The 25,973-nt window shown below is 39.3% G+C and overlaps 1 protein-coding gene across 1 annotated transcript in view; it reads right to left on the bottom strand.

The window, feature by feature from the left end:
- alk (ALK receptor tyrosine kinase) overlaps positions 1–25,973 on the bottom strand; it is a 296,309-nt gene that overhangs the window by 67,962 nt on the left and 202,374 nt on the right. Inside the window, exons 5-7 of the mRNA XM_036592647.1 lie at positions 11,017–11,142; positions 4,549–4,683; positions 2,331–2,431 (exon numbers count right to left, since the gene is read on the bottom strand). Coding sequence (XP_036448540.1) covers positions 2,331–2,431; positions 4,549–4,683; positions 11,017–11,142 — 362 coding nt within the window. The remainder of the gene's footprint in view (positions 1–2,330; positions 2,432–4,548; positions 4,684–11,016; positions 11,143–25,973) is intronic.

Below are 25,973 nucleotides of genomic sequence, written 5' to 3'. Positions count from 1 at the left end.
CATTATGAGCAGGCTGGGCACTAGGGTTGCACGATATATTAGCAGCTGATGGAAGGAAATAATTTAATTATTATTATGACAATATTGGAATTACAGCTGATAACTGAGTGCCTCATTTTGGCTAACACATACTGACACATGGACAGATTCCAGTGGTGGTCATTTCTGTTCTGTTCTGTGGTACTCAGTGGTTAAGACCAACACCCCCCCATATGTAAAGTCGAAGGTTCCTCATCCAGCAGGAACACTTTTACTACACCAATAAGAGCCCTGGCGTTATACTCACCTAACACTGCAACTGCAATAATTTAGCACTGGAGGCTAACTACGAGGCTAACACAGCCAGCAAACACTAGAACCAATAGTCACTCAAATCTTTTCTGTAAATACATGGCCAGAACTTCTATTAACCCACTCACACTGTGTCCAGGTCTTCATTAAGGCAGTGTAGTTTAGGACCCAGTATGACTTACTGTGAGCTATAAAAACTTCCCCAGGTAGCTGAATGTTGCAGAAAACTATTATAGACAGCTCCTCATACTGTGACGTCACACTGTCCTAAACCACATTAACTTTTAATTAAAGTCTGGATGTGGTTTAAGTGGGTTGAGAGAGACAGAAAAGATTTGGGTGACTACTGGCTTCTAGTGTTTGTTAGCAACATTAGTCTCATAGATCCAGCATAAAACTAAAGAAGCAAAATTTAGAAACCTGTCTCGCCTGATTGACCACATCTGGGATAAGTTGAAAATCCATGTAAATGTTTACACCTGAGCCATTCCACACTCACACAAGTGAGGAATGAAAGTCCAGACCTGCAAACAGATCCTGGACATCCTTTAGGGGTTAAAATGCAAGTTGGCCAACTCAGCCACAATAAGATGTTAATTAATGATTCTTATTATCAGTCCAGAAATTCCATACTAGTGCACAGATTAAGCCTATCTGTATCCTATCAATGGTAATTTTCTTTTGAAATCTCCCATTAGCCTAAAACTAAGTTTAATCTTGCCTCAAGAAACAGCCCTATGGCATACAGTAATTTAGTGATGAAGGAGCTATTAACATTCCTCCTGCGAAATGTGTGCGGCGGCACGCTGTGAAGCGTGACATAGCCAGCTGTTAGAGCACGTGAACTTTCTCCAACTACAGAGCTCAGGCAGGAAGCAGTGCCCAAGGAGAGAGGGATGAAAGTGCTAATCTAGAGTCGCGGCTCGTCTCTGGGCCTGCGCCAAGATGTTGTCATGGCCTGCTGTGCTAGCACATTGCCCTGGGCTTCATACATACAACAGTGAGCCTTCACCTCACTTCTATCGGACGCTGTCAATCAGAGCCTTCAGAGAACACTGGCCAACTGTCTGCTTCCCCTCCGTCTGCGTCTCTTTCTACTTATCCTCATTCACTGAGTCTTCACACACTTACATTCTTTCTCTTTTCCATGCTTGCCTTTGCCTTCTGTCTCTAAATGCCCTTGGGTTTCTGTCTCTATCTCTCTCTTTCTCTCTGCTTCTTCCAAGTTTTTTCTATTGGTATGTTTGCATCTGTGGCGCAGATTGATGAGGTTGAGCTCCCTGCATTCAGCATTGTGAGGAAAACCCTGCCTGTCGAAGCTCTCGCAGCAGCCAGGAACTGGAAATTGGCTTTGCTAATTTTTTGGAAGGACAAGGACATTAACATTTTACATTGTCACATCGGAATTCCATTAAAATTATAGTGTAACGATAACCTCATTAGATTCGATCAAACGCTAGCAGTATTCATTACGACAGTTAAGTGTAATTTTGCAATTCATCTTAAAAAGAGATCCAATATAACCTTGGCCCTTGACACCAGATTAAATGCGGAATGTGCAGAATGTGAAATATGCTCTGTTTTAACACAAAACAACTGCAATTCTGAAAAACTCTCATGTAATATATGAAAATAATTACCATAAAAGAAGAATTAAAGGCATAGCATCTCAGCCTATTATAAGGAGAATCAATTAATCACCTCATTTCAATTAGCCATGACATTTTATCAAACGAGCCTTTGCCACATTAATCACTCTCTTCTTGTCTTGCTGACCAGCCCCTCCTCATATGCATCCTAAACGTTATATAACACAAATCAGTGCTATCAGTATGCAGTGCCCTGCTAATGACCGTGTGTATTGTTGCCTGTGTGCTTAAATGAGAGGAATACATTTGCTAGCGATATGCAACGAGGCCTGATGAAAAATGCTCTAAACATAATTTCCTCAGAGATCCAGACAAAGCCCACAGCACTGAGGCACCGCATGCTCACTGCGTTCGCAGGCAGAATGCAGAATAACGCTGCTGCGCTCTTACCATGCACGGGGCGTTCCGCAGAGGGTAGAGGAAGAGTGGACTCCGCACAACTACTGACCCCCGTTGACCTTTGGATTGACTTTCTACAGCCAAAACAGCCCCTGCCAGACAACACAACAGACAACACACAAAACATATCAAAACACCTCCAAAGAAATGAACTCAGGGCAGGCATAGTAATGTGGAAGGATAAGGGATGGAAGTGGACTTGCTTTGGGTTTAACTCATATTGATTATCCATCTCAGAGTCAAAAGGTGTAGAGTGAATCATTTATACTCATTAGGACACAAAAAAGTGAGGCAGGCAATGCAAGCTGATTACTCTGTAATTATTTTGTTATTTTGCAGATATTTTATGAATTATTTAACACTTATTATGAATTTTCCAGTAACTATGAATTATATAATAACGACAAGTTTGCAAGTTATGTGGTTATGAGAATAAGACACAGGTGGTTGCTCTAAAACACACACAATGCATCTGCATTACTTGTACTGAAATTCAGTATTTTTAGCAAATACAAAGTGTGAAGTATCTACTTCATATTACTACATTCTGATGCTGTTTGAATGTTTGACGTGAGCTGTGTTTGATAGAAGGTATAGTTTGCTTGAAGGGCGTTGAAGCCAGTAGAAGCACATCTCATCGAATCCTATTGAAGCCAGACTTCAATGCAAGTTACTGGCAGATTCAAACGCACAGTGTTTTAGTAAGTAAAGGTTAACGTTCATCTGACAACAGGTTTTTACAAGATCAATTTGGGTCGTGTCCGAATGCCGGACTTCACTGGGAGTCCATGTGGGCATGGGAATACATTTTGCATATGAAAAATCTCAACATCTAAAGGACTGTAGGCTTTCACGAATGTAACTGTTATCCCACATGGAAGCTCAGCTACTGTGTGTGACAATTGGTGAAGCTCTCAGAGGGGCGGGCTCAAAGGGGCTCACAAATTTCATAACAAACTGCCAGTACAGACTGTAATGTGCCTGACTAACATCGTCTCAAATTTGCCACTGAATACACACTTTTGTAAAATACCGTGAATAAATTGTGAAAATAGAGATTTTACTTTATTACCTTATAATTACATTATACTCTATTATTTAGTGGCTTTTGTTAGTGTGTGATTTAGCAGCTAGAAATGTTTTTAGACACTATGTTGTCAACACTGATAGAGGATAGATGATAGATAGCCTACACTACCATTCAAAAGATTAGAATCTAAGTTTACAATAAAATAAAATTCATTTGTTTGCAGACGAATGCATGAAATTATCCTAAAAAGCTGGTACTATAAGTATTTTACATGACTGTCAGATGTATCCAGAATGATGAACAGAACTGTGGACTGATAAATCTCTACTACATCAAGATTGAAGGCATAATAATTCATAAAAGATCCAGAATGACTCATCAGTCAAAAGCATTCTTTATTCTTATTTGTAGAAAAATAACTTATTGAATTAAATGTCAAAAAATCCTTACTATAATCCTTACTATTATTAAGTATTTAAAAAAGCATTTAAAAGCTGGCTTAATATGACTAGTTCCAAACTACTGAACGATGGTTTACGACTACTCAATATTTTATAAGCTTATCGCCATCTGCGCTTCCCCTGTATCAGACAGCAACCACTGGAATGAGGAACTGAAATGTAGGTCATAACATAGGTCTCTTTAGGGTTTCAGTGGTCAAAAGACAATTAAATGTTCATAGACTTATAAAACATGCACATCCGTTCCTTGAAATTATGGCTTATATCTTTGCCAAACAGTCTCTAGAGGTGTTTTTTTCACAGGGCATTGCATTACAGTACAGCACAGTTACACCCTGAACCCAGAACAACTTGTCAGTATCCTGGTTGAGTTCTCTCTAGCTCGTGTGGTCATATGACTTGACTAGTAAATGTAACATCAACAGTAAGCACGAACAGTGGAGGTGCTTCAAGGTCTGACTTTCATTCTGCTTTTCGTTGTATGTAAGAGTCACTGACAGTAATTCTGGCTAGAAAGTGTTTTTTTCTCCACCCAACATGTTCCGGCTTGACACACTTGGTACCCCAGCAAGAAAGGTATCAAAATGCAGCAGGTGTAGGCAGACAGGGTACGGCTCACTTAGCAGTGGGAATGACCACAAAACGTGTGAGTATGAATAATAAACAAATGAGCACTCTTTGGGCTCAAAGACCATGTCAAAGTTTCAAGCGTGGCTACCTGACGATGGACAGCTGCTCCTGAGCCCTTTCGGAAGGGAGGGGTGGACCACCTTGTAGGGACTTCTGCTTGACACCAGCTGCCATCCACAATCGCCGTCTTCAAAAGAGCAGTAGCTGCCATTGAGGAACTGACCTGGAGGGAGAAAAGAGCAAAGAGACAGAAGAAACAGAAGAGAAGAGGACAAGATGAGAAGAATGGCTAGAATACAGAGCGACCCAGGAGACAGGCGCAAACTGAAAGGAAGCGAGATTAAGAGAGAAAGAAAAATGGGCTAACAATTTAATCCCAAGGCTCAAGAGCCGGCGAGCTTTGATGAGAGAGAGTCTTTGGCCAGTCTTACACTTCTGAAAAAGCAAGAGGCACAGGGACCTCAGAGACAACAGAGACAGTGTGCAAATGAACATTCATTTAAAGAAGATGGTAAAGCGAAAAAGACGGGAATGTAGAGGGGGGAGAAAAAAAGGAGGCCCTATTAGCAACCACCCAGGAGCTGCTCCGTCAACAGATCCTCTTGGATTTGTTTACCGCTACAGGGACTGATGTGAGCTTCATTAAGGGAAAAAAAAATACACAGGGAATGTAAATCTTATCCCTCAAGCTACGCGCAGCTCTAATATGTACAAAAAGAAAGGGCCTGCTGGTATGCACTCCTTGGCCACTTTATTAGAAACATCTAACTTGTAGCTCTGCCTTACTGGTGTCCAGTTAGAGACTGTAGCCCATCTGTTGCACAGTTTGTGATAGCCATGCTCTAGCCCTTCATTATTGGTCAGTTTCTGACCACAGAGCTGGATACTGTTTGGGTGGTGGACCATTTTTAACCAAGCAGTGACACTGACTTACTATGTCACTCATACCAGCACCATATACACTACTAACATGTCAGTATCACTGCTGTGTTGAGAATGGTCCACCAAACAATATCTGGTGGACTGACCAATGATGAATAGCGCAGAGCCAAGGTGATCAATACTAGGGTGCTGGCGTTCAGCAAAGATTTGGGCTGAAAACACTTGATACAACTCATCAGTTAAAGCAATGGCTCAGCAAAATCTGATCAGCCAAGACATGTTTGGTGTCCAAATGCTGCTTCTTTTAGTTTAGTTCTGAAGTTACAAGGCTAATGTTGCTAACAAACACTTTTTTTTTTTTCATAAATATATCCCTAGAACTTCTCTCAACCTGCTCCATCCCCATCCAGGTCTTCATTAAGGTCACACTGACTTGTTTGTAAGGTTTAGGACACAGTATGACTTGCTGTGAGCTATAAAAATGAACAAAGCTTCACTGTGCGGTCCTATTAGACAACAGCCAAATTTTGACTGCCTGTCATGTGCACCCATCACACAGACATCGGATGCCACGGATTATGTTCGCAAATTCTGTTCTATAAATTACTGCTAATCTTTAACTTTCAAACTAAAGATATATGTTTATAAATAGAAATAGAACCTGTCTAAAATAGCTGTCCGCAATGTTTGGCTACACCGTGTTTTATACTTCACAGTTGGTCATCCTGTGTCCTAAACCAAACTGAAAAAAGTCTGCAGGACATTTATAAATACCTGGATGTGGAATCAGTGAGTTGAACTAAATTTTGGGGATGTACTTACAAAAAATGTATTTACATCTATTGACTTCTACTGTTAGCAACCTTAGTCTCATAGCTGAACTTTAGACACCAAGCATTTCTTGGCTGATCGAAGAAACATTCCTTTAATTAAAAGGAAGGTTTAGCTGATGTGTTAGAGAGGAGATCAGCAAATTGTGCTGGACTCTGGCTCTCCAGGACCGGAACTGATGACTGCCACGGTAGACCCTGGCTGACAAATTATGTGTTACGTGACAAATTTGTCAGTGTATGACAAACTGTGATAACAGACGGACTCCAGTTTATTACTAGATGGAAGGTAGGTGAAGCTCATAAGTGCTCAGTTAACACAAAGGTATATTTCTAATAAAGTGAACAGCAAATGAAAAACTCAGAGCCTGCGTCAGTGGGTAAGACACTGTCCTTGTGAAATGACTGAGCTTGTTAACTAAGTACCTTCAAGAGCAATACGTCCTTTAACTGAAGAATCAAGAAAGACACAGCTCCAAAAAAATGACAAACCCTATTTTCTATGTAAGTGTTAGGTCCCTTGTCGAAACCTTTCCCACAAATAAATCAGGACTGACTGAAAGACAATAACAATCAAAGCATTTGGTTTCTTGTTAAGGAGCTTAAACATCCAATATAGGCTAGTAATGAAGTCACTAATCAATAGCAATATATTCTATGATGCTCCCAAGAGGTGAACAAGTAAAAGCAGCACCTATAAAGCTGAGACGTGCTCTGTGAGTCAGTCTGAATCAGACCTGGACCATATTCTACTCTGGGTAATATCTGGAATGCAACTGGACGTATTTCTGAACATGAACCCAGAGGTGACAAATGGAGGGTGGGGGCATATAAATGAATAGCACCAGGTTAAGTGAAAACAGAACTCCTTAACACATCATCAACAGTATATTCATAGAGTGTCCTCAAATGTTCTAATTTTACAACTGGATCTCTTATTTTTTGTACCCTAATGCAGCTGATACGCCCAAATGGAAGTTGATTACTTCTGGTGCACATCATTGATCTGAGACGCAGGACTGGAGAGCATCTAATCATCCTCTGAGGTGAGACGAGGCAGCGCGGAGCTGACTGCCATTAACCACGAGAGTGTAAACACATCGACCGGCTCAGCACCATCCTTCAGCACAGGCAGGAGCAGGAGGAGTGCTCCTGAGAAAAACAGAAGAAAGTGCTGGGAGGAGGGAAGAACCCTCAGTGATTCGGCTATAAGGTTTACTCCATTTTTCCTACTCTTTACTGTTCCTTCCATAACTCTTACAGTAATATATCTGTTGTGTTTAAACTGTGCAGTGATGGAGGGCAGACCAGACGAGTGTGATTCAGTCTGAATGAGGTAAAAGAGGTGAAAATGTGCAACTATAGATGTTCCAGACGAATGTCTGTGGGTGCTTTCATGAATCAATTTATACTAGTGACTCAAAAACATGAATAATTTTGGTAAAAACAATGCAGAACAGGCTTCTTACCCAGGTTCAGCCTAACTATATTAACTAGGCTGAATCCATGTCAGAGAAACCAATCCAACGTGTTGTATTCTACGGCATATTAAAATCACTAGCAGTAGCAGTATAACCACAATGTAATATTATTAGCAACGACTTATTTGGGGACTGCATAACTAAGGACTTTATAACACATGCATATGCACTGAATTATATGTTTATAAAGCAATACTTAGAATAGTTATGAACAGCCCTGCCAGTAATTGCAAGAAAATATGAGATATATTAATAGTAAAGGTAAATGACATTGTAGTGACCAAAGTGATGGTTGTTTGCTCTACTTATAACATTGTTATGAAGCATTATTCCCGAACAACTGAACTTACACCGCAAAAGCTTAGTTAAGAACGCCATTTATCAGTTCTAAGGCGATTTCCGTACATGTTTACCCATAAATATATACATTTAAATATACATATATTTTCATATATGCAGTACTTGAGTAACAGTAAAAACAGTCTGGGTAAAGCACTGCTCTGGAAGAAGTAGAAGCTTGTCTGTATTGCTACTTAAGCAAAAAAGTGCAAAACTGCTTGCTTAAATTTACTTTAGTATCAAAAGTAAAAGTCCCTAACAGAAACTGTTATTTGGAACTCTCTGTCTATTATTTGGGAATAATGCTTTTTAACAGTGTTATAACAACTGGAAAAAAATGTGTGTCACTTTAGTTCAACGCCCTTCAATACAGTGTAATTTATATCATATAACTCAGCTTGGTCAGCTTGTGGCTATTGGCATCATCTATGTATAAAAATGATGGAATGCTGCTTTATAAATATGTTATTTAATGCTTATTTATGTGTTATGAAGTTTCTATGTAGGTGGCCTATGAAAAACTGCACAGTAAGTAAGACCCAGGAACCCTAAGAAGACACTGTGCAGTTTCTGGAAATGTGAATGCACCTGGTTGCTGCTGGATCTTAGTGTGCATGATAAGAAATCCTATGATTGACAAGTTTGACAGCACCATGGCACAAAACAGATCAGGGCCTTACTGAGCTCCTGAGCAGAATCCCTTGGAATGAATAGAGACAGTTGCTGTCACACGGTCCACGCGTAATGAGTCTATGACAGAGTCGGAGGGGGAGAGGAAGCGAGGCTGTGAAGCACCTAAACAAAATACTTCATTTGGAAGATACACCATCATTAACAACTCATAGGACTCATAGGTGCGATATGACCACGGTATCCATGGTAACTTTTCTTGCCTGGTGGATATACTTTTTAAAACTTTTACAACATGAGTCATGTCCACGAGTCCAAGATGAGAAAAACAACTCATTACTTGCATTTGAAATAAGGTCCACTCACATAATCTGGAACAAATGTCACATCATTAAATCGGTCCATTAAAAGAATCCAGATCTCTAGAGTTTTACAATGGAATGGACATAAATACGCAGACATTGACCATCAAAGATAAGCAGGGATAAGTAATATGCTCATACTTGGCCTACTTCAAGAAATAGTTTGGCAAAAAATCATATTTCTGCAACGTTCTTCTCACCCCAAATGTAGTCGATCAGCCAAGACATGTCTGGTAACTGAAGGTTGATTCTTTAATTGTGGAGCTATGATGCCAGTGTAGCTAACAAGAAACTGAAGTTAACACCGTGAAAACTGCATGATTTAATCATCAACCAAAGTTGCATGTAATCTCAAACAGACTTGCTTATGTGGTTTCTGACACTGTATGACACTGTTATTTATATAACAGACAAAAGTACAGCCCTAGGCCGGCTAGGCTTTGTGGAATGTGCTGCACAGATACATCTGAATTGAACTGAACTGAATTTAAGCTTCAAGATGTCTCCTACTATTGTTTTTAGCTGTGTAATGTCTTTTGTACATTTGGCAAAACAGTACTGCCAGGCCTCATGACACCTATGTAAGCCTAAACTTACATATGCAGACATATACATAAACATTTGTGACAGCTTATCCTAATAAGCGTCAGTTGTCAGTACTTTCTGGGGTGAAACAGACTAAAGCAGCCTTTATGATAGCTGATGCTTGTTGAAATGAGCCTTTATAAATGCTAATGTATGTTTATGTCTGTTGTCATAAAAGGCCTAGAGTCGTAGGCAAAAGTTTAAATACTCCTGGCCAAACGACGTTTTGTAGATTTTCCAAGTAAAAAATTAGTTAACATATCCTCTACAGGGAACAAAGGTACACTGCCAGAACATTTTCTGGTTTGGACTGAAGCAGCTTTTAGGACTGATAAGTCTTTATAAACATTAATGTAAGGTTATGTCAGTTTTTTATACATCATTATATTGGTAACACTTTACTCAAAGGGTGCCTACATAACACAGTCATAACATCTTACATAAACTCTTCATAACATGTTTATGAATGTTTAAATCAACATTCATGAAGTATACATGGTTTACATGATATTAATATGGACCACTGTGTCATTTTATTGAGATTTTTCAACATAAAAATCCCCATTTTTTAATTTTAAAAAAGTATTTTATTTTCAGTAAAACACATAATTTCTGGACAGCTAAAATAAAAATGACCTCACTTCATCACTGTTTTTTCTTATGCATGTGTTGCATTGCATGTCACTTTACTACGTGGGCATACATTACTGATAAATATGCTTAGGACCAATCACTCAACTGAATCTTAGCATGACGGTGTGCCTCAGTGTCAAAGCACTTGGGGGTAAAGAGAAATAGAGCATTTTACTGAAAATAATATAATTTTTCTAAATAAAAAATGAGAACCTTTATTTTGAAAAATGTTTCTCAGTGAAATGACATAGAAATGATGTCATGTAAAACATGTATGCTTTATGAATGTTGTATGATTTAAACATTCATGAACATGTTATGAAGTGTTTATTTAAGATGTTATGAATGTGTTATGTAGACACCCTTCAAGTAAATTGTTACCATTATATTTGTATTTTATCATATAAAAGTTTCCATTACTTGTTAGCTACATTAGTCTTGTACCTCCAGTGCAAAACTAAAGATGTAAACACTGGACACTGAGCATGTCTTGCTGATGGACTACACTGAGGGTAAGGAAGGGTAATGTCTGATTTTTCACTGAACTGTTCCTCTAAAGCAGCAGTGCAGCAGGAGAGAGGTAGAGCAGTAGAGGGAAGGCATGTCAGTGGTGAAAATGGCCAGTGGATTACAACAGCATGGGTGATGGTCAGGGCTCCACATTGCTGCAGAGTGACCATGTGAATAGCACCTTGGACCCCTTGTTTAAAAGGAAGGACACTGGGTGGCATCATTAGAGAGCCGCTGCCCTCTGCCCACCACTCTCTGCCTCTCTCTGCCCCCTGGCCTTCCTGTACTCTGCAGTAATACTTACGGCACGCCTCGCCCTCGTCATCCCCCTGCGGACAATCTGGAGTGAAGTCACACAGCTGGCCCAGGCTGATATCCTGACCCTCTCTGCAGTGGTAGCGGCCCTCCAGGGTGACATTTCGAGAGGTCTCTGGTGAGAGAGGAGGTGGACGTGCACACACACATACGCACACATGCACACACACAAACACACACACATCACTACTTGGTCTGAAAAAGTCAGCTTTTCTGGCTCAGTCATAATGATACACTAGTGAATGACCATGTTCTATTACATAATAAATTTCATCTCTTTGTGCTTTATCTGCTTAACCCAGTTATTGCCAAAGGTTTTGAAAGTAGGCTTTAATTTGATATTAAAGACATCTCTGTATAATTGAGCAAAGTCATTCAGGGAGGTTTGATGTGAAATAGTTCATTGCTGAGAAACCTACAGACTCAGATATCTTTACAATGGTGGTGATGAGAACCAGGGATCATACTGTCTACAGATTAAACATGGCCATTTATTTACCGGCGCAAAAATATTCTTCTGAGTTTTAAATGGTTAAAATCACAGTAAAAAGACTTTTTTTGGTAGTATAAAAAAAAATAATAAAAAAAAACAACTTTTTTTATCATTGACTTAAAATAATTTTTAAACCCTGTTTTTTTTGTTGTTTTAAGCCAAAATCACAATTTCAGGATATCAGGACAAGAGCCAGACAGAGATGATCCACATACAAATGCAGGTGTAAATGAACCCAAAACATTCCAGGTGTTCTGAGATGCATTTTAGCCAGATGTTTTCCAAGTGTAACTGCATCTGTATCTCCAAGCCACATTCAACAACCAAAACTCCTCCCAACAATGTGACTCCTCCCTCTGCTTTTCTGCATAAGGGGAAGAGACCACCCACTTGATTGCAGCCACTAAACAGCTGCATCACTGCTCCTTCAGTTCAGCAACTAGTGAGAGTTTCTCCTCTGACTTGAACTGAGTAGCCCTCAGTGGCCCTTAGTAAAAATACAGCGCTGGTTTGCCAAACTTTCCTTCGCCTTGTTGTTAATCACCCTGTACAATAAATAACCTTTTAACACACATGATCTCTGACAACAATGACTAACACAGGAGGCTTATTATTCTAAAAAGCCGTCTTCTTGTAAACATCAGTGTAAAGCTGGTGTAAAGAAATGAATAACGTCATGCAAAACTGAATTTTCCAGCGCCAACCAGGTTTGGAATGGAAAGCAAAAACCACAACATAGGCAACTGGTTGTTTTATATGAGCTGATTTGCATGTTACGCACTATACAGCAAACAGATTTGCATTTGACTAACCTGAGATGCATTTGATTATCAAGTGTAAATGCATTTGGTTCAAATCTTATCAGGTTACAAACCAGACACACATGCCAAGACATGGGCAGGTATAAACTGAGGAACTAGGAAAGCACTGGTACCAGCTGATCGACCCATAAGCACCAACAACAGCCATGAGAGAGGGCAGGAAGGTGGTGCCTGGGACTTGTACTTTGTCTTCATATCTTTTGTGGCTGTCATCGTTCTCTCCATGGGTCAGGCAACCGCTACAGCGATTCTGACCATTTCTTGTAACAGTTTTCTGTGATGTAGCTTTTAGAGACGTTTGGGGCCTACAGACGTCTGGTTCCTATCACCACCACTGTGAACAGCTCTGACCCTGTACGTGTCTCTAGAATGGAGCATTTCAAACCTTGAATAACTTTACATTCTAATGATTTAGTAAACCAAAAAGGAATTCCCCTTTAATTATTTCTCACTCATATTTTACTGAAACTGCATATTCTAAACTTTCAATCTGTATCACATTTCTGTGCATAGGCTATTCAGTCTTGTATTGAGGAGGGAGGAAGCATCCTCTACATGTTTGCCATATTATTTGTCTGTTTTACATCAAAACAAGCAAAGAAATGAGAGAGAGAGTGCAGACCCCAGCCTGTTGGTATAGAATGTAAATTGACTGCACATCAAATTAATTGCATACTTACTATGTTATGCAATCATGTAATGACATTTACATGACCATTACATGTACGGCCAAGTGACAATAATAGCTCTATAATTACTCAATAATAATAACGTGACAGGAGTAGACTTCTAAGTGTTAATAAGTCTCTTAATGGAAACGTGCTATTTCACATAGGTTAACTTTCAGAGAACGATTTTTCAAGGTTTCTGCATATTTAAATGGTTAAGATGTAAGCAACGTCATTCAGAGGGGTTTAATGTGAAATGCTTTCGTTCTAGATAAACCTATCAAGTACCTAGAACTGTTCAAAGTGGTGGTGATAGCAACCAGACATCTGAAGTGTTTAATGCCTATAAAAGTTCCCTCACAGGAAGCTTTTACATGAAATGGTTACAAAGATGTTTATGGCTGAGATGATAGTTTTGAGCTATGCCTTTGACCTAAAATGAATATAGAGGGGTACATGCAGGGCATTTTAAGCTAAATAGTCCCCAAAGAAAAGATATTTTTCAGATCTGCCATTATCCACATTATGTATAAACAATGTGTAGGTGCACTGGTGGTTTTGGACAGTAAATAAAATGGTGTCGTGACCCCTGACTCCTATCACCACCACTGTGAAGAACTCTGAATCACTAAATTTCTCTACAATGAATCATCATACATTAACCACTCTGAATGACTTTGTTTACATCTCAATTATTGAATTCTGATGAAATTTTGAAAAATTGGTGGCATTCCCCTTTAAGTTGATAACAATATTTCACTTTTTATGTGCTTTTAAGCCCAAATAATGAGGAAACAAACAGTTACTGTGCAGACTTGTTCATCGTGCCTGCAGCAGCATCTGAGCCAAGAACATAAATCAGGTCCCATCGGTAAAAGCCTTTTTGTATATAAACACCCAGACGTTCAGTAAATTTAGCACTATGTGGAGTTGAAACTGCTTTGAGACGAGGGGTAAAACCACTTAAAGGCAAAGTCACTGGTTCTTTACAGCCAGGGATGACAGAGAAGTATGGCAGCAAAGCATTTGCAACCTAGAAATGGAGCAGTGAAGAGAAACAAAGCCCTTTACTGTCTCATACAACACCTTCTAGGTGACATGCTGTATTTATGTGGAGGAAAACCGAAGGTAAGACAGATCTTAAGGGTAAGACAAGGATAAAGTCATGTAAATACAGCAGTGCAGAAACATCTAACTTCTTTTACACGAGGAGATATGAATCATTGCAGAGTAACAAATCTTTTTTATTTTATTTTTTTCTTTTTGCATACGGAACGTTAGTGTAACATCCTCCGCAATAGGGAAGCTGTGCACAATGACCCAGATAGGTAAAGCGAGGTGACTGGATTTATGCTCCGGCGCCTGATAGCATCAGAGAGCGCGTTCAGATGGAGCCGGGAGTTTGCATATCTATGCAAATGGCAGACGGTCGACTCTAGCTGTAAAAACGGACCACTCGTCAGGGGTTCATCATCCACCGCTGATCGCGATAAAGAGAGCGAGCACCCCGAAGGAATAGAAAAAAAAGCAGCCCACATATGTGAATCACTTTTACTTCTGTCTTTAAAAATATAATAGAAAAAAATGTATCATTACTGCAGCACAGCGCCCTTGATTTCACTGACGACACATTTTGTTAGAAGACATGAAAGCAATTCTGTCTCTCTCTCTTCTCTCTCTGTTTTCTATCTCTTGCTCTCTTTCTTCTTTCTCTCTATTTGCTATCTCTTGTCCTGTCTTCTCTTTCCCACTCTTGCTCTTTCTCTCGCTCTCTCTCTCTCTGTCCTTTGTCCGTTTCTATATTTCTCTTTCTTTCTATCCTTTGTATGCCCTCTCAATTCCTCTCTCTCCCTCTCTCTCTCTCTGTCTCTTAATCTTTCATTCTCTCTTTCTACTGTCTCTCTCCAAGTCTTTCTTTCTCTCTCTCTCTCTCTCTCTCTCTCTCTCTCTCTCTCTCTCAATCTTTCATTTTTTTTCCAAGTCTTTCCCTCTCTCTCTCTCTCTTAATCTTTCGTTCTCTCTTTCTACTGTCTCTCTCTTTCTCGGTCTTTCTCTCCCTCAATCTTTCATTCTCTCTTTCTACTGTCTCTATCTCTTTCTCAGTCTTTTCTCTCTCTCAATCTTTCGTTCTCTCTTTCTACTGTCTCTATCTCTTTCTCAGTCTTTTCTCTCTCTCTCAATCTTTCGTTCTCTCTTTCTACTGTCTCTTTCTCTTTCTCGGTCTTTCTCTCTTTCTCTACTGTCTCTCTCTCTCTCTCTCTCTCTCTCTGATCTAAGGCATCAATGCCACTTAAACTAATTGTCACGTGCAAGTTTCCTGTGAGAGATGAGTGAACAGGAACAGGAGGGCCATTAGATGGGATTGGCACAAAGAACATTTTCAAAATGTTAGTTCTGCATGATTCACATGTGCTTTACCTCTCCAGCTCAGGAAGCACTTCATACTGACTTCATGGCAAGACACTCAAAAACAAAACAAACAAACAAAAAAAACTAGCAATTGTGGAATGATATCAAGAAATAAACCACATTAGTTGGTTTATTTGCTCATTTTAAGCCAAATTCATCACAACCTATCATTGTGACTTTTGCCCACCTCTAAAACATCTTCGGAGTTTTCACTGAGCGAAAGCACTCAGAGACCATCCTTAATGAAGCGTATTAATATGTCACAGTCCAGAATGAATATGTGTCACGATTTCTGATTCACAATGTTTTTTAAGGTTTTTCCAAGAACCAAAAAATGATTCTGGAAGCGCTTTTAAGAGTGTCTTTTGTGTTTTTTTTAAAGAGTAGCATTTACCTAGTGCACATTCTGTCCCCACTTTAGCACCATTTACTGCTCTTTCATCATACAGACGAGGGAAAAACTCTCTCTTTCTCCCTCGCTCGCTCTCCACTATTGGTCCTTTAGACCACATTTACATGCAAGTGAGCAAGACCCATCAGCTCATGTAATCACCATGGCAATTAATGTCACCGCTTCACAGTCCAGCATAGTGTGTTGGGGGGGCGAAGGAGAGTCAGACATGTTAAAACGGCGAAGTAATCTCCTGCTCCAGCTGTGATGAAGAAAAATGTGTGACTGATATTGAAGGTTTATGTAAGTATGTGAAATGTTGGGGGGAGATCAGTGTGTGTGCATTCATAGGGGTACAATGGCTCAGTCGCTGCTGTCACTAAAATAATTTATTAATAAATCTGGCACACGTTTGACTGCCAGTCATAACAGTGATTCAGAAAACTGGCAAACAAATATTCCACTTTTCCTTCAGAGAGCACATTCAAGACAAAAGAAAAATAACTGAGAAAAGCCAGTCAGTGGGAGGAATACGGGGTTGGGCCATGAATTCTTATACTTCCCATGCAGTCACTTCATTGCCTGTGCCGAAAAAGAGAAAATAAAAAAAAAAACATTTCTTCAAGAATGACACCTAAACCCAGAGAGTCCGGCTATGTACCCAAACGATCCGCTCACAACCTGACGCTTCAATCCAGCGTAGGAGTACTGGATATATGGATACAGGCCAGCATAAATATTCTCATTTATTTTCAGTGTCAGTCCCAGACATCATTACAGACTGAGGAAATGAAAAGTGACGGGCTGAGTTGTGAAGTTTCACCTTCCCTGCTCCCCACACAATGATGCATGTAGACAGAAACGCCAGCAAGTGAAGGGCACAGCTGCCTTCATCTCCACACACAAATGGCCAAACGGCCGTAAAGAACGTCCTGCCAGGCCTGCCGTACGAAAACCAGACGCTCCTCTGCTGCTATGTGTACCTTTACCAGTAGGGGGGGGACAAACAGTCACTCTCAAGTTCACACGAACCTCAAACAGGTCTGAGGGTCGACCAAGACCAAACAGCAAATCACAGCCATGTATTACAACATTTCAAAGGAGAAATAAAACAGAGAGGCCTGCGGGTGATTATGCTAAAGGCTACAAATCGTGATAAAGCATTAAAAAACACATGTTCAGAGGCCTGTGATGTGATATTACATGAAAGGCTTTCCTCAGAAAGAGTCCTTAAGTAATTAAAAAAGTCAAATCAATGTTTCTTTAAAGAAAGACACACACACACAAGTCTAAATTCCAGGAATTCCACTTCATTTCATCCACTTGCTTGGTTGCTTTGAGTTATTTTGTGTTAATATTTGAAAATTTCATGCCCTCTGCACACAGCGCCATCAACCCTAGAAATATTTGCAGTCATTTTCATTCAAACAAAGGGCTGAAGAGAAATTCCCTCCATACAATGAGAATAATTGATGATAGAATGAGAATTTAATGGCTTCTCTGACAAGGTAACGCCAAGAAGGGTTAAAAAGGGGTAAGAATAGACCAATCTAGCCCACAGATACAGTTTATAACACCTCAGCATTGACACGTTCATCTATGGGATGTTGATGCATGCATCTCGCGTGTGAACTCGCACAGAGCAGAGAGGGAAGTCTTTGAGTGTCAACATCAGTTAGCACTTCTAGATTCTTACTGACAGACTTCATACATTCCATATTCATCTATGTGCCAATCACTGCTAACACTACATCACAACATCCATAGCAACAGGATTTATACCAGAGTCAGATACTTCCACGTACTAAACCTGTCACAATGAGAACATAATAGCCTGATCGCAATTATTTAAGGTGGCCGCAATTATTTTCCACAGCTGTTATCTCTCATGATCATGTTTAACATCACAACACACAGAACGTGAACAGCATTTTAACTGCACCGGGCCGAGGTAAATATGTATAAATAAAGGAAAGCAGAAAACACATTATTGAGGTATGTTATGGGGTCTTACGAAAGCAATGAAAGTTGTAAGTTCAGACCATGGCTATTACATGTTTAGGCCAGCAGTGAGTACTGTTTGTTTATCTGAACATGAGCTGTTTCGCTCATTAGTTTGAAACAGCTACATATCCACAGCTGGAAAGCGAAATAAGAGAATATGGCACATTCAGGCCTGTACTTTAACAGCTGTATACAACAAACAAAAAAGATAATTAGATTGTTATATGTGACATCTTAATGAATCATTAGATAACATTTCATGATCAGGCCTACAATCTTATTCTAAACATAAGCATATGTATGTACTGTACAGCAAGAATTACATCAGAATTCAAATGTACTCTGTTAAAGTCATGTAGGTGTTTCCTATTCCAGACTTTTCATGCAAACCAATTAATCTGACCCATTTATCATAACTTACTATAATGAACAGACCTCATTCAGCTGCAAGGGCAACCTGAACATCCAGCAAGTTCAAGAACATATCAAGAACATATATCTCTAGATATTATTTATCTTTTAGCATTGTGAATGTAATAAGCAAGGACAAACTTTCTCTCTCTCTCTCTCTCTCTCTCAGTATGTTGTTGTGTATACATACATATATATATACAATATTTCTAACAGGTTTAACATAGAATTTTGTTTAAAACAGATTCATGTTTACTTTTTATATCATTAACGTTATACTACATTTAAAAAAAATACATATTTAATTTAGAATATACATTTGTCGCCTTCTGCCCAATGACAGCTGGGATAGGCTCCAGCAACCCCCCCCCACCCTGCCCCAGAAGGATGTTTAGATGATGTGTGTGTGTGTGTGTGTGTGTGTGTGTGTGTGTATTCATTTGTCACAGAGATTTTGTTCATTGGTGTTATGAGAACTCTTATGCTACATTTTAACATAGTATTTTCAGCTCTATTAAACCGCTTCCTTTGGTCAAGAGAGGAAGCATTGCAAGGCGTGAGAAGGCGGGTCACACTTGCTCATTATGTTTCATTATTTTCTGAATAATTCTATGTGTCACCGGTGTGATGTGCTTTAATGGCTGGGTAATTATAATTTTGTCAAAATAACGCCATTTATCATTTTTATTACGTATTTTAAATAGTTGCAAAAGGTCAGCCAGTTTACAAAACCCTCAGTTTTAACCAGAATGTCACTGGTGTCACTGTCATATAAAACACATTCATATAAAAACGTGACTGTAAAATATGTTTGGAATTAAGCTCTCCTTTTTGTATATATGATTATAGGAGATGCTAATGGAAATATTATGATTATTTAGTTTTGGGATGAAAGAAAATTATTTTTTAAAAATGTATCCACCTAGATTCCCACTCCAAAAGGAGAATGACCTATATATATATATATATATATATATATATATATATATATATATATATATGTATGTATATAATCTGAAAAAAGGATACCCAGCAAAAATATCTTTTAGAGGTCACTGCATGTAGTTAAACAAACCGTGTTATATCAGTCAGTCTGGTGCCGACTTGCTCATGTAAAACATTCAAGCAAAGATTTGATTCCAAATTTGATACTGGAACCCTGTGGAGGCTGTGATGAGGCAGACCAAGCACATATCGACCAGATTGAACAGATAAATTCTCATCCTCGTGCTTATTCTTCTTTCACATCTGATTTTGTATTCACCGCATTTTCCTATGATGTCCTTTGCTTCCTTATCTGTTCATCCATCCTTTCCTTCCTTCCTCTGACCTTTCCATTCTCACTTCCTGGTCAACAGTCTTACTTCCTCTGCTTTTAAAAACATCCTTTTGTGAATTTAGTGGAAAATGCATAAAGCCTGTTTAGCTTTTTTAACCAAACAGTACCCGCTTTCTTCCTCAAGATAATCCAGGCTCCTTAACCTTGGTCAATGAAGCTCCTCTCTGTCCTCTCTGTGGTCTTACAATTAGTGCAAATATTGGAGCATCGGAGAAGCAGTCAGTGATGAGAGATTTACAGTGGAGAGGGGCTGAAGATGAATGCCTGTGGATTACACTCTACACTCCCTCAGGACAATTGACCGAGCAGGGAGCATCCATTTAGGAATTCAATTAACTGTACCCAGCCATGGTTGATTGGCCAGCAAAGAGCCATGCCATCATCGCTCTTTGTCAGACTACTCCACTGTGGCTCTGAGAGGGGTAGGAGTAATATGAGAGAGGGCTTCATAGACACACACATTAACCCTCCCATCTTTCAACTGCTTCACGACTTTATTTTGAGAGACAGTTCAGTTAACAGACAGTGAGCATTCGAGGCAAAATGAGGGGAAATAACACTTTGTGATGTAGCTCCTCAGGATTCAGAAGGTACTCATGATATCTACATTCTTAAAAAAGATGATTTTTCAAGGTTTCTTTAGTAAAGACAGTGGTTCAATATAGGACCATGAACATCCAAAGAACCCTTTGCATGATTAAAGGGTTATTTGCATCATGAAATGGTTCTTCAGATTGACAAAGAATGCGCTGTAAATGGTTCTATATAGAACCTTTTTGAAAAGGGTTCTGCTCTTGTTACAAACTCGTATTGTACTTAAATCAGAACCCTTTTTGGTGCTACAGAGAACTCTTTTCAAAAGAGTTCTGTACAGAGCCATCTACAGCACATTCATCATCAATCTGATGCAAAGAACCCTTTTAAAAGGTTTTATATTGAACCACTGTCTTTACTAGAGAACCACTGAAGAACCATGTTTTTAAGAGAAGACTGTACCTATTCAAATCAGGACTCAGTAACAACGTAAAAAATCAGTTCAATCCAAGCAGAAATTATATTTCTACATTTTTATTTTATATTTCTACCCAGCATAATGTTGTTAAACTAATAACAGTTTATTATATTCCTTTTACATTATACTTTCACAATCTCATTTACACCAATTGCTCTAAAAAAAATAACATAATGGTATCTTCCAAGTGGTAGTGACCCACCCTGCTCCTGGAGATCAGCCTTTCTGCAGGTTTCACCTCCAACACAATCTAACACACCTCCTTCAGCCAATCAAACACTTCTGAAGGCGATAATCAGATGGATCAGGTGGGGTCTATTAGGGATGGAGCTGACACCTACAAGTAGGTAGGATCACTGTTCTATGGCTCCATGCATTAGAACCCTTTATGGCACCTTGTTTTTAGGTGCAGTATGATTAAACAGCAGGGCTGGATGGCTATTAAACAACACCCCATTTACCAGAGCAGTGACGGCAAACAGGTCTGGTTATCTGTTTAATGCATACTTTAAGTTCATGAGATTTATGTTGAGAAAGTGTTTAGTAAGCCCAGAAATCTACAACCTGGGTAGTGATGGGTTAAAAGTGACTGGAGTTGCTAATGTGGATAGTAACCTTCTTCACTCAGAGTCCGCTCTTGAAATGCTACACAGCACATGTAAAACGTTACAGTGAACCAAGGCATCTAAGCCACACTTGACCTAAAGATATTTGTGAGTTTGAAGGCATAAACAAGTAGACAGTTCATCGTGGGCTACACAGAACCACTGACCACAAGCCTTAATATAAATCATATACCCAACAAAAAGACATATCTAAATAGAAAGGGGACAGCTGAAATATACACAACATAACCGATGAGAAATAAAACCTAAATTACTGAACACCTTAAATGTTTGACACTAAGCTAAAGCATATGAACTTAGCAGGCACCAAAAAATGTTTATGGAGTGTTTAAATCTTACTTTTGTTTATCTGATGCATGGAAATTGATATCTGCTTTGCTATTTTTCACAATGCCTATTTAAGCAATTTTAGTAGGGCATTGTTTTAAACTCACAGACTCACAGTAATGCAGCATTCATTATTATATATTTATTTTTTGGCTTGTTTGGCTTTGGAATATCACATCTCACCTTAGCAGCTCCCAAAGACACATCTTTAGATTTTTTAACTGGAGCTTCAAATTGAAAACAACCAAGGGAAACTGAAAGAAGAGCTGAAATGCTGACAGAGGTAATGGCAGAAAGCAGCAGTTGCTAAGCAATGACTATAGGGCTATAAGAATAAGATCAGGCTTGTGATCTGGAACAATGCAAAGTCATCAAGATTTTGATTGGCCAATATACAATGCTGACATTCGCAATGAACAAATCACATTTTATCATATTAAATGTGCAGCTTTCTCTCATTTGATTGGGTGAGCTTATGATCTGTCAATAGCGAGCATACCATAACTACAGTAAAAAAATTATATTATTACCCGGTAACAGAGATTTCACATGCATTTCCAGGACCAGCTGAAGCAGATCACGTTTCATGTTTGTTTCCATTCTCCACACTGGCTTGGAGCCCTGATTTAAAGGCATCTACGAAAACCAACTGTTACCTAAGAGGTGACCTTACACCACAGCTGAAAATGCTTAAGCAACCATGACCAACACAACTGTAATCCTGACACTATTTCCCTGTCAGAAGAATTACACCCTTCGCGGTTTCCTCAAGTGAACTTAGCTTTTACCTTTTTTACTTCGCACCTTCTCTAAAGGAATTTGTTACATGGGCGCGCGACATAAGCCTGGTAAGAAGAGCACGAGCAGACCACAGGCGTCACCAAAATGTGGAGTGTGTCTTTCAATCAAAGGATATCTCGGAGCTGTGGGAGGGTATCTGTCTACTCTTTGGATCTGCAGAGGCACTGAAATTCTTTGATTCCATGGTGGCCTAGCCCTTGATGTTTCACTTTCACTCGGGAGCAGAAGATGGTCACATTAAAGCTCGAACTGTTCCCTTTCAGACATGATTGAGACCCAGACCTCGAAGATTAAAGAAAGAAATACATATGACGAATTGAGAGACTTCACTGGCAGAAAAGGACTGTCACTCAAACGCTATCAAAGGAGACCTGAAACCCTCTCGCCTAGTGGTCTGTTCTTTGTACCATCTAGCTTGTTTTGATGGCTGTGCAGAAGGCAATGGAACGACAAATGCGCACAATAAAAACCCTTTTTCTGCAAATATACTATTTCATATTCATCTAAATTCGATAATGATTCAGCGTGCTCTGCTGAGGGCCATTGTACGCTTCCTCCGTATCATTGTGTAGAACCTGGAGCAAGAAGAAAAAAGCCGGATACGTGCCGCCTTGCGCACATAGTTTGTTCTCCACAAAATAAAATGATGATAAGTGGTTAGTGGGAGTGCCTAAGGGGGGGCAACAACAAGGGCGAGCGAGGAGGAGAGAAAGTCTTAGCTGCCTGGGAGAGAAGAAAGAAAGAGAAAGAATCTGAGATGTTGCTGCTAATTAAGTCTGTTTTTTTTTGTGTGTGTTTATTTATTTCTTTTTTTGAAGGTCGACTTAAGCTTCATATGGTTTTAAGCAGTTATCTCACTTCTAGGAGCAACCGCATTATGTTGACGTGATAGGAAAAGGTACGAGAAAAATAAATAAAGAAAGAAACAAACAAAGCGGTGCAAATTAGAGCCTTGCAATGGATGCCTAATTAAACAATGACCAAGGGGCGTTACTGTCTGTAGATATTGTAAATGCGCACGCTGCAACAGCTGTAAAAGGGGAGTGCTGAATTAAATGGCTTGGTCTGTTTTAATGGCGTGTTTCGCATTTCTCTGGGCCTTTTCTTCACATCACAGAGTGCATGAGACCAAAGCCAAGCTCTGTCCTTTAAGATCTACTCCTACTGATTTATTAAAGCACAAGAGGCCAGTGGGCTTAGCATTTACAAGGGTGACATTTTAAAGGCAGGCAAATAAAAGTATATCACAAACACTTTGCAAGCAATTAAATCTATCACAGATTCTCTCACAGGCCCTGAGCAGCAGTCATTTGGCGCAATAAGTATGTTAAGTATTTCTTTTCTTTCAGTCCAACCTCACTTGTGCCAAATAACAATTGGCGTTTCCAGGTCATAATCAATACATAAAAAAACAACAGTATTCAAATTGATTCTAAAAGCTTAAGAGCAATGTGTTTTAGTAAGCAGTCTCGACAAGTTCCAGCCGCATAAACAGCTCTTGCAATGATGTTTGGATTCAGAACAATTTCACTGTGGAGAGCCAAAAACTCTGTGCTTAAAGGAAGAAGGTAATAAAGTGTGCCTGGTCACATTTAATTCACTCAGTCAAAATGACTGGCTAGCATGCCATTTTCTCAAATCTAAAGTGGGATTTCAGAGAGCAGCCAGTACATGTCTGATGTCTGAAAATGGACTTTTTTTGCAGTAGCTTAAAAGCAGCATTAAACATCTCAGCACCTGAATTATGTCTGTACTTTTTTTCATAGAAAACAGCAGATATGCAGTGTTTGAAAACCACATAAGCAAGTCTATTTGGAATTGCTTGCAAACACAGTTTAACGTAAGTATGTCAGGATATAATCACATAGTTTGCACTATATTATTTGGATAAAGTACAACTTATGTATAAGTAGGGGTGAAAATGGGCCTGAACACACTGGAACCCCGTTAAGAGAGTTAAAGTCGGGGCAGGGTGACATTCCAGCTCAGAGTTTGAAAACCACGGTAACTATTTTCATACGGAAACCACACATAGCTGTTTTATTCTTTCCTAAAGTGTTTTCATGTCGGTTAAACGCACTTCAAGTCCGGCTTACAGCCCAGTCAGCCAGTGATATCTGTAAACAGATGAGTAAGCTCAGTTTAAAATGTCCATGCTAATTTAGTAAATTAGTAAGCCTGTGACTGATAGCAAACTAGCCTGCTGGTTAAGCATCTAATAATAAACAGTCTATGAAATCAACTCATGTAAGGTGTCCATACAGTGGTGGCTCTGCTCTGATTATGAAGACATCTAAACAATCAACAATTACATATGATGTTTTGTGAGTTAGTAAAATATGCACATGACAATGAAAAACATTTTCTTGCATTTAGTATTTTATTCTAATATTTTTAAAATGAAATGTGTGTCGTTTTATGTAACAAAAACAGTCAGAATTCAGTTTTACATTACCATTTTACAACTTCCCTTTATTCTTTAAAATAAACAGGCTAAGCTGTGATCTGATGCCCTGTACTCCGATAAAAAGCAGTCCACATCAGACTTTTGTTAACAAAATTCCTACGATAAGGCCCCTTAAAGAAAATAAAAAGTATTATGTACAATATCTAACAATTTACAGGGTCACAGTTATCTCTGACTTAGTATTAGAGGTACAGCTTCATATAAACATAATTCTAAAGGTTAGATGACATGATTCCTCTGTAAATTCAGAGACTCAGGGAGCCATTTCCTATCCAGCATTCCTCAACAATCCTGTTCTACGCCCTTGAGTGAGTATCCTTCCTTGCACAACTTTTGCTCAAGACCCACTAAGTAGTGTCCCTGCTGGACTTTCTCTGGACCCCTGTCCTCCACTTGTCCATTCTCAACACGGCTCATTTCTCTCCCGTCTCCTGTGGGAGGATGATTGATGGTTAGGGAAAAGCTTGCCATGCTCACGTTCGCTATCTGTGGCTGGAAAGCAGCAGTCTAACACCATATTAGGCTCTGGAAGCTGCATGGTTTAGTAGGCAGGGAAATCGATGAGGGAACATGAGGTTGGAGGTTCAAATCCCAGATGGAGAAAGTTGCCACCAGGAATAAATGTATGTACTCTGCCAAGTGATTGACTGATGAAGAGGAATGCGTATGCTGCAACACCCTCAGAAACTGCACTCATTGCTGGCTCCAACAAAAACATGGCATGGATGTAAAACTTTCCATTGATACCATGTTTCATTATGTTTTAAATTGCATACAAGGTTATTGCTGGGGATACAGATGTATGCTGTAGAAAACAGGCCTGTCACGACCATGAAGTTTTAGCTGATGATTAATTACCTTACAAATAATTGTGATTAACAATTAATAATGGTTGTCTTTTTTTGTTCTTTGTATGCAACTATTAAAGTATAAGGCTAGATATATTGCTTACTAGCTGATGACACTTAATGGCTCCTAACAGACGACAGAAACAGCTTGAGCTCAAATAAACAAACATTACTCACCGCTGAGTCATCTGCTGACCCATGTCTCAACAAATGCGTTTTCTGCTTTCTTTTATTTACAAGTATTTGTCTCAACCCAACTGATCAAACTGCATCCAACTCACATTCTGTTTGTTGTGATGTAAACATATGCCTGTGAAAGCTAACAACTG

The sequence above is a fragment of the Colossoma macropomum genome, unplaced genomic scaffold (assembly GCF_904425465.1).
Source record: "Colossoma macropomum unplaced genomic scaffold, Colossoma_macropomum, whole genome shotgun sequence".
Taxonomy (NCBI): domain Eukaryota; kingdom Metazoa; phylum Chordata; class Actinopteri; order Characiformes; family Serrasalmidae; genus Colossoma; species Colossoma macropomum.
This window is presented reverse-complemented; position numbering and strand designations above follow the sequence as displayed.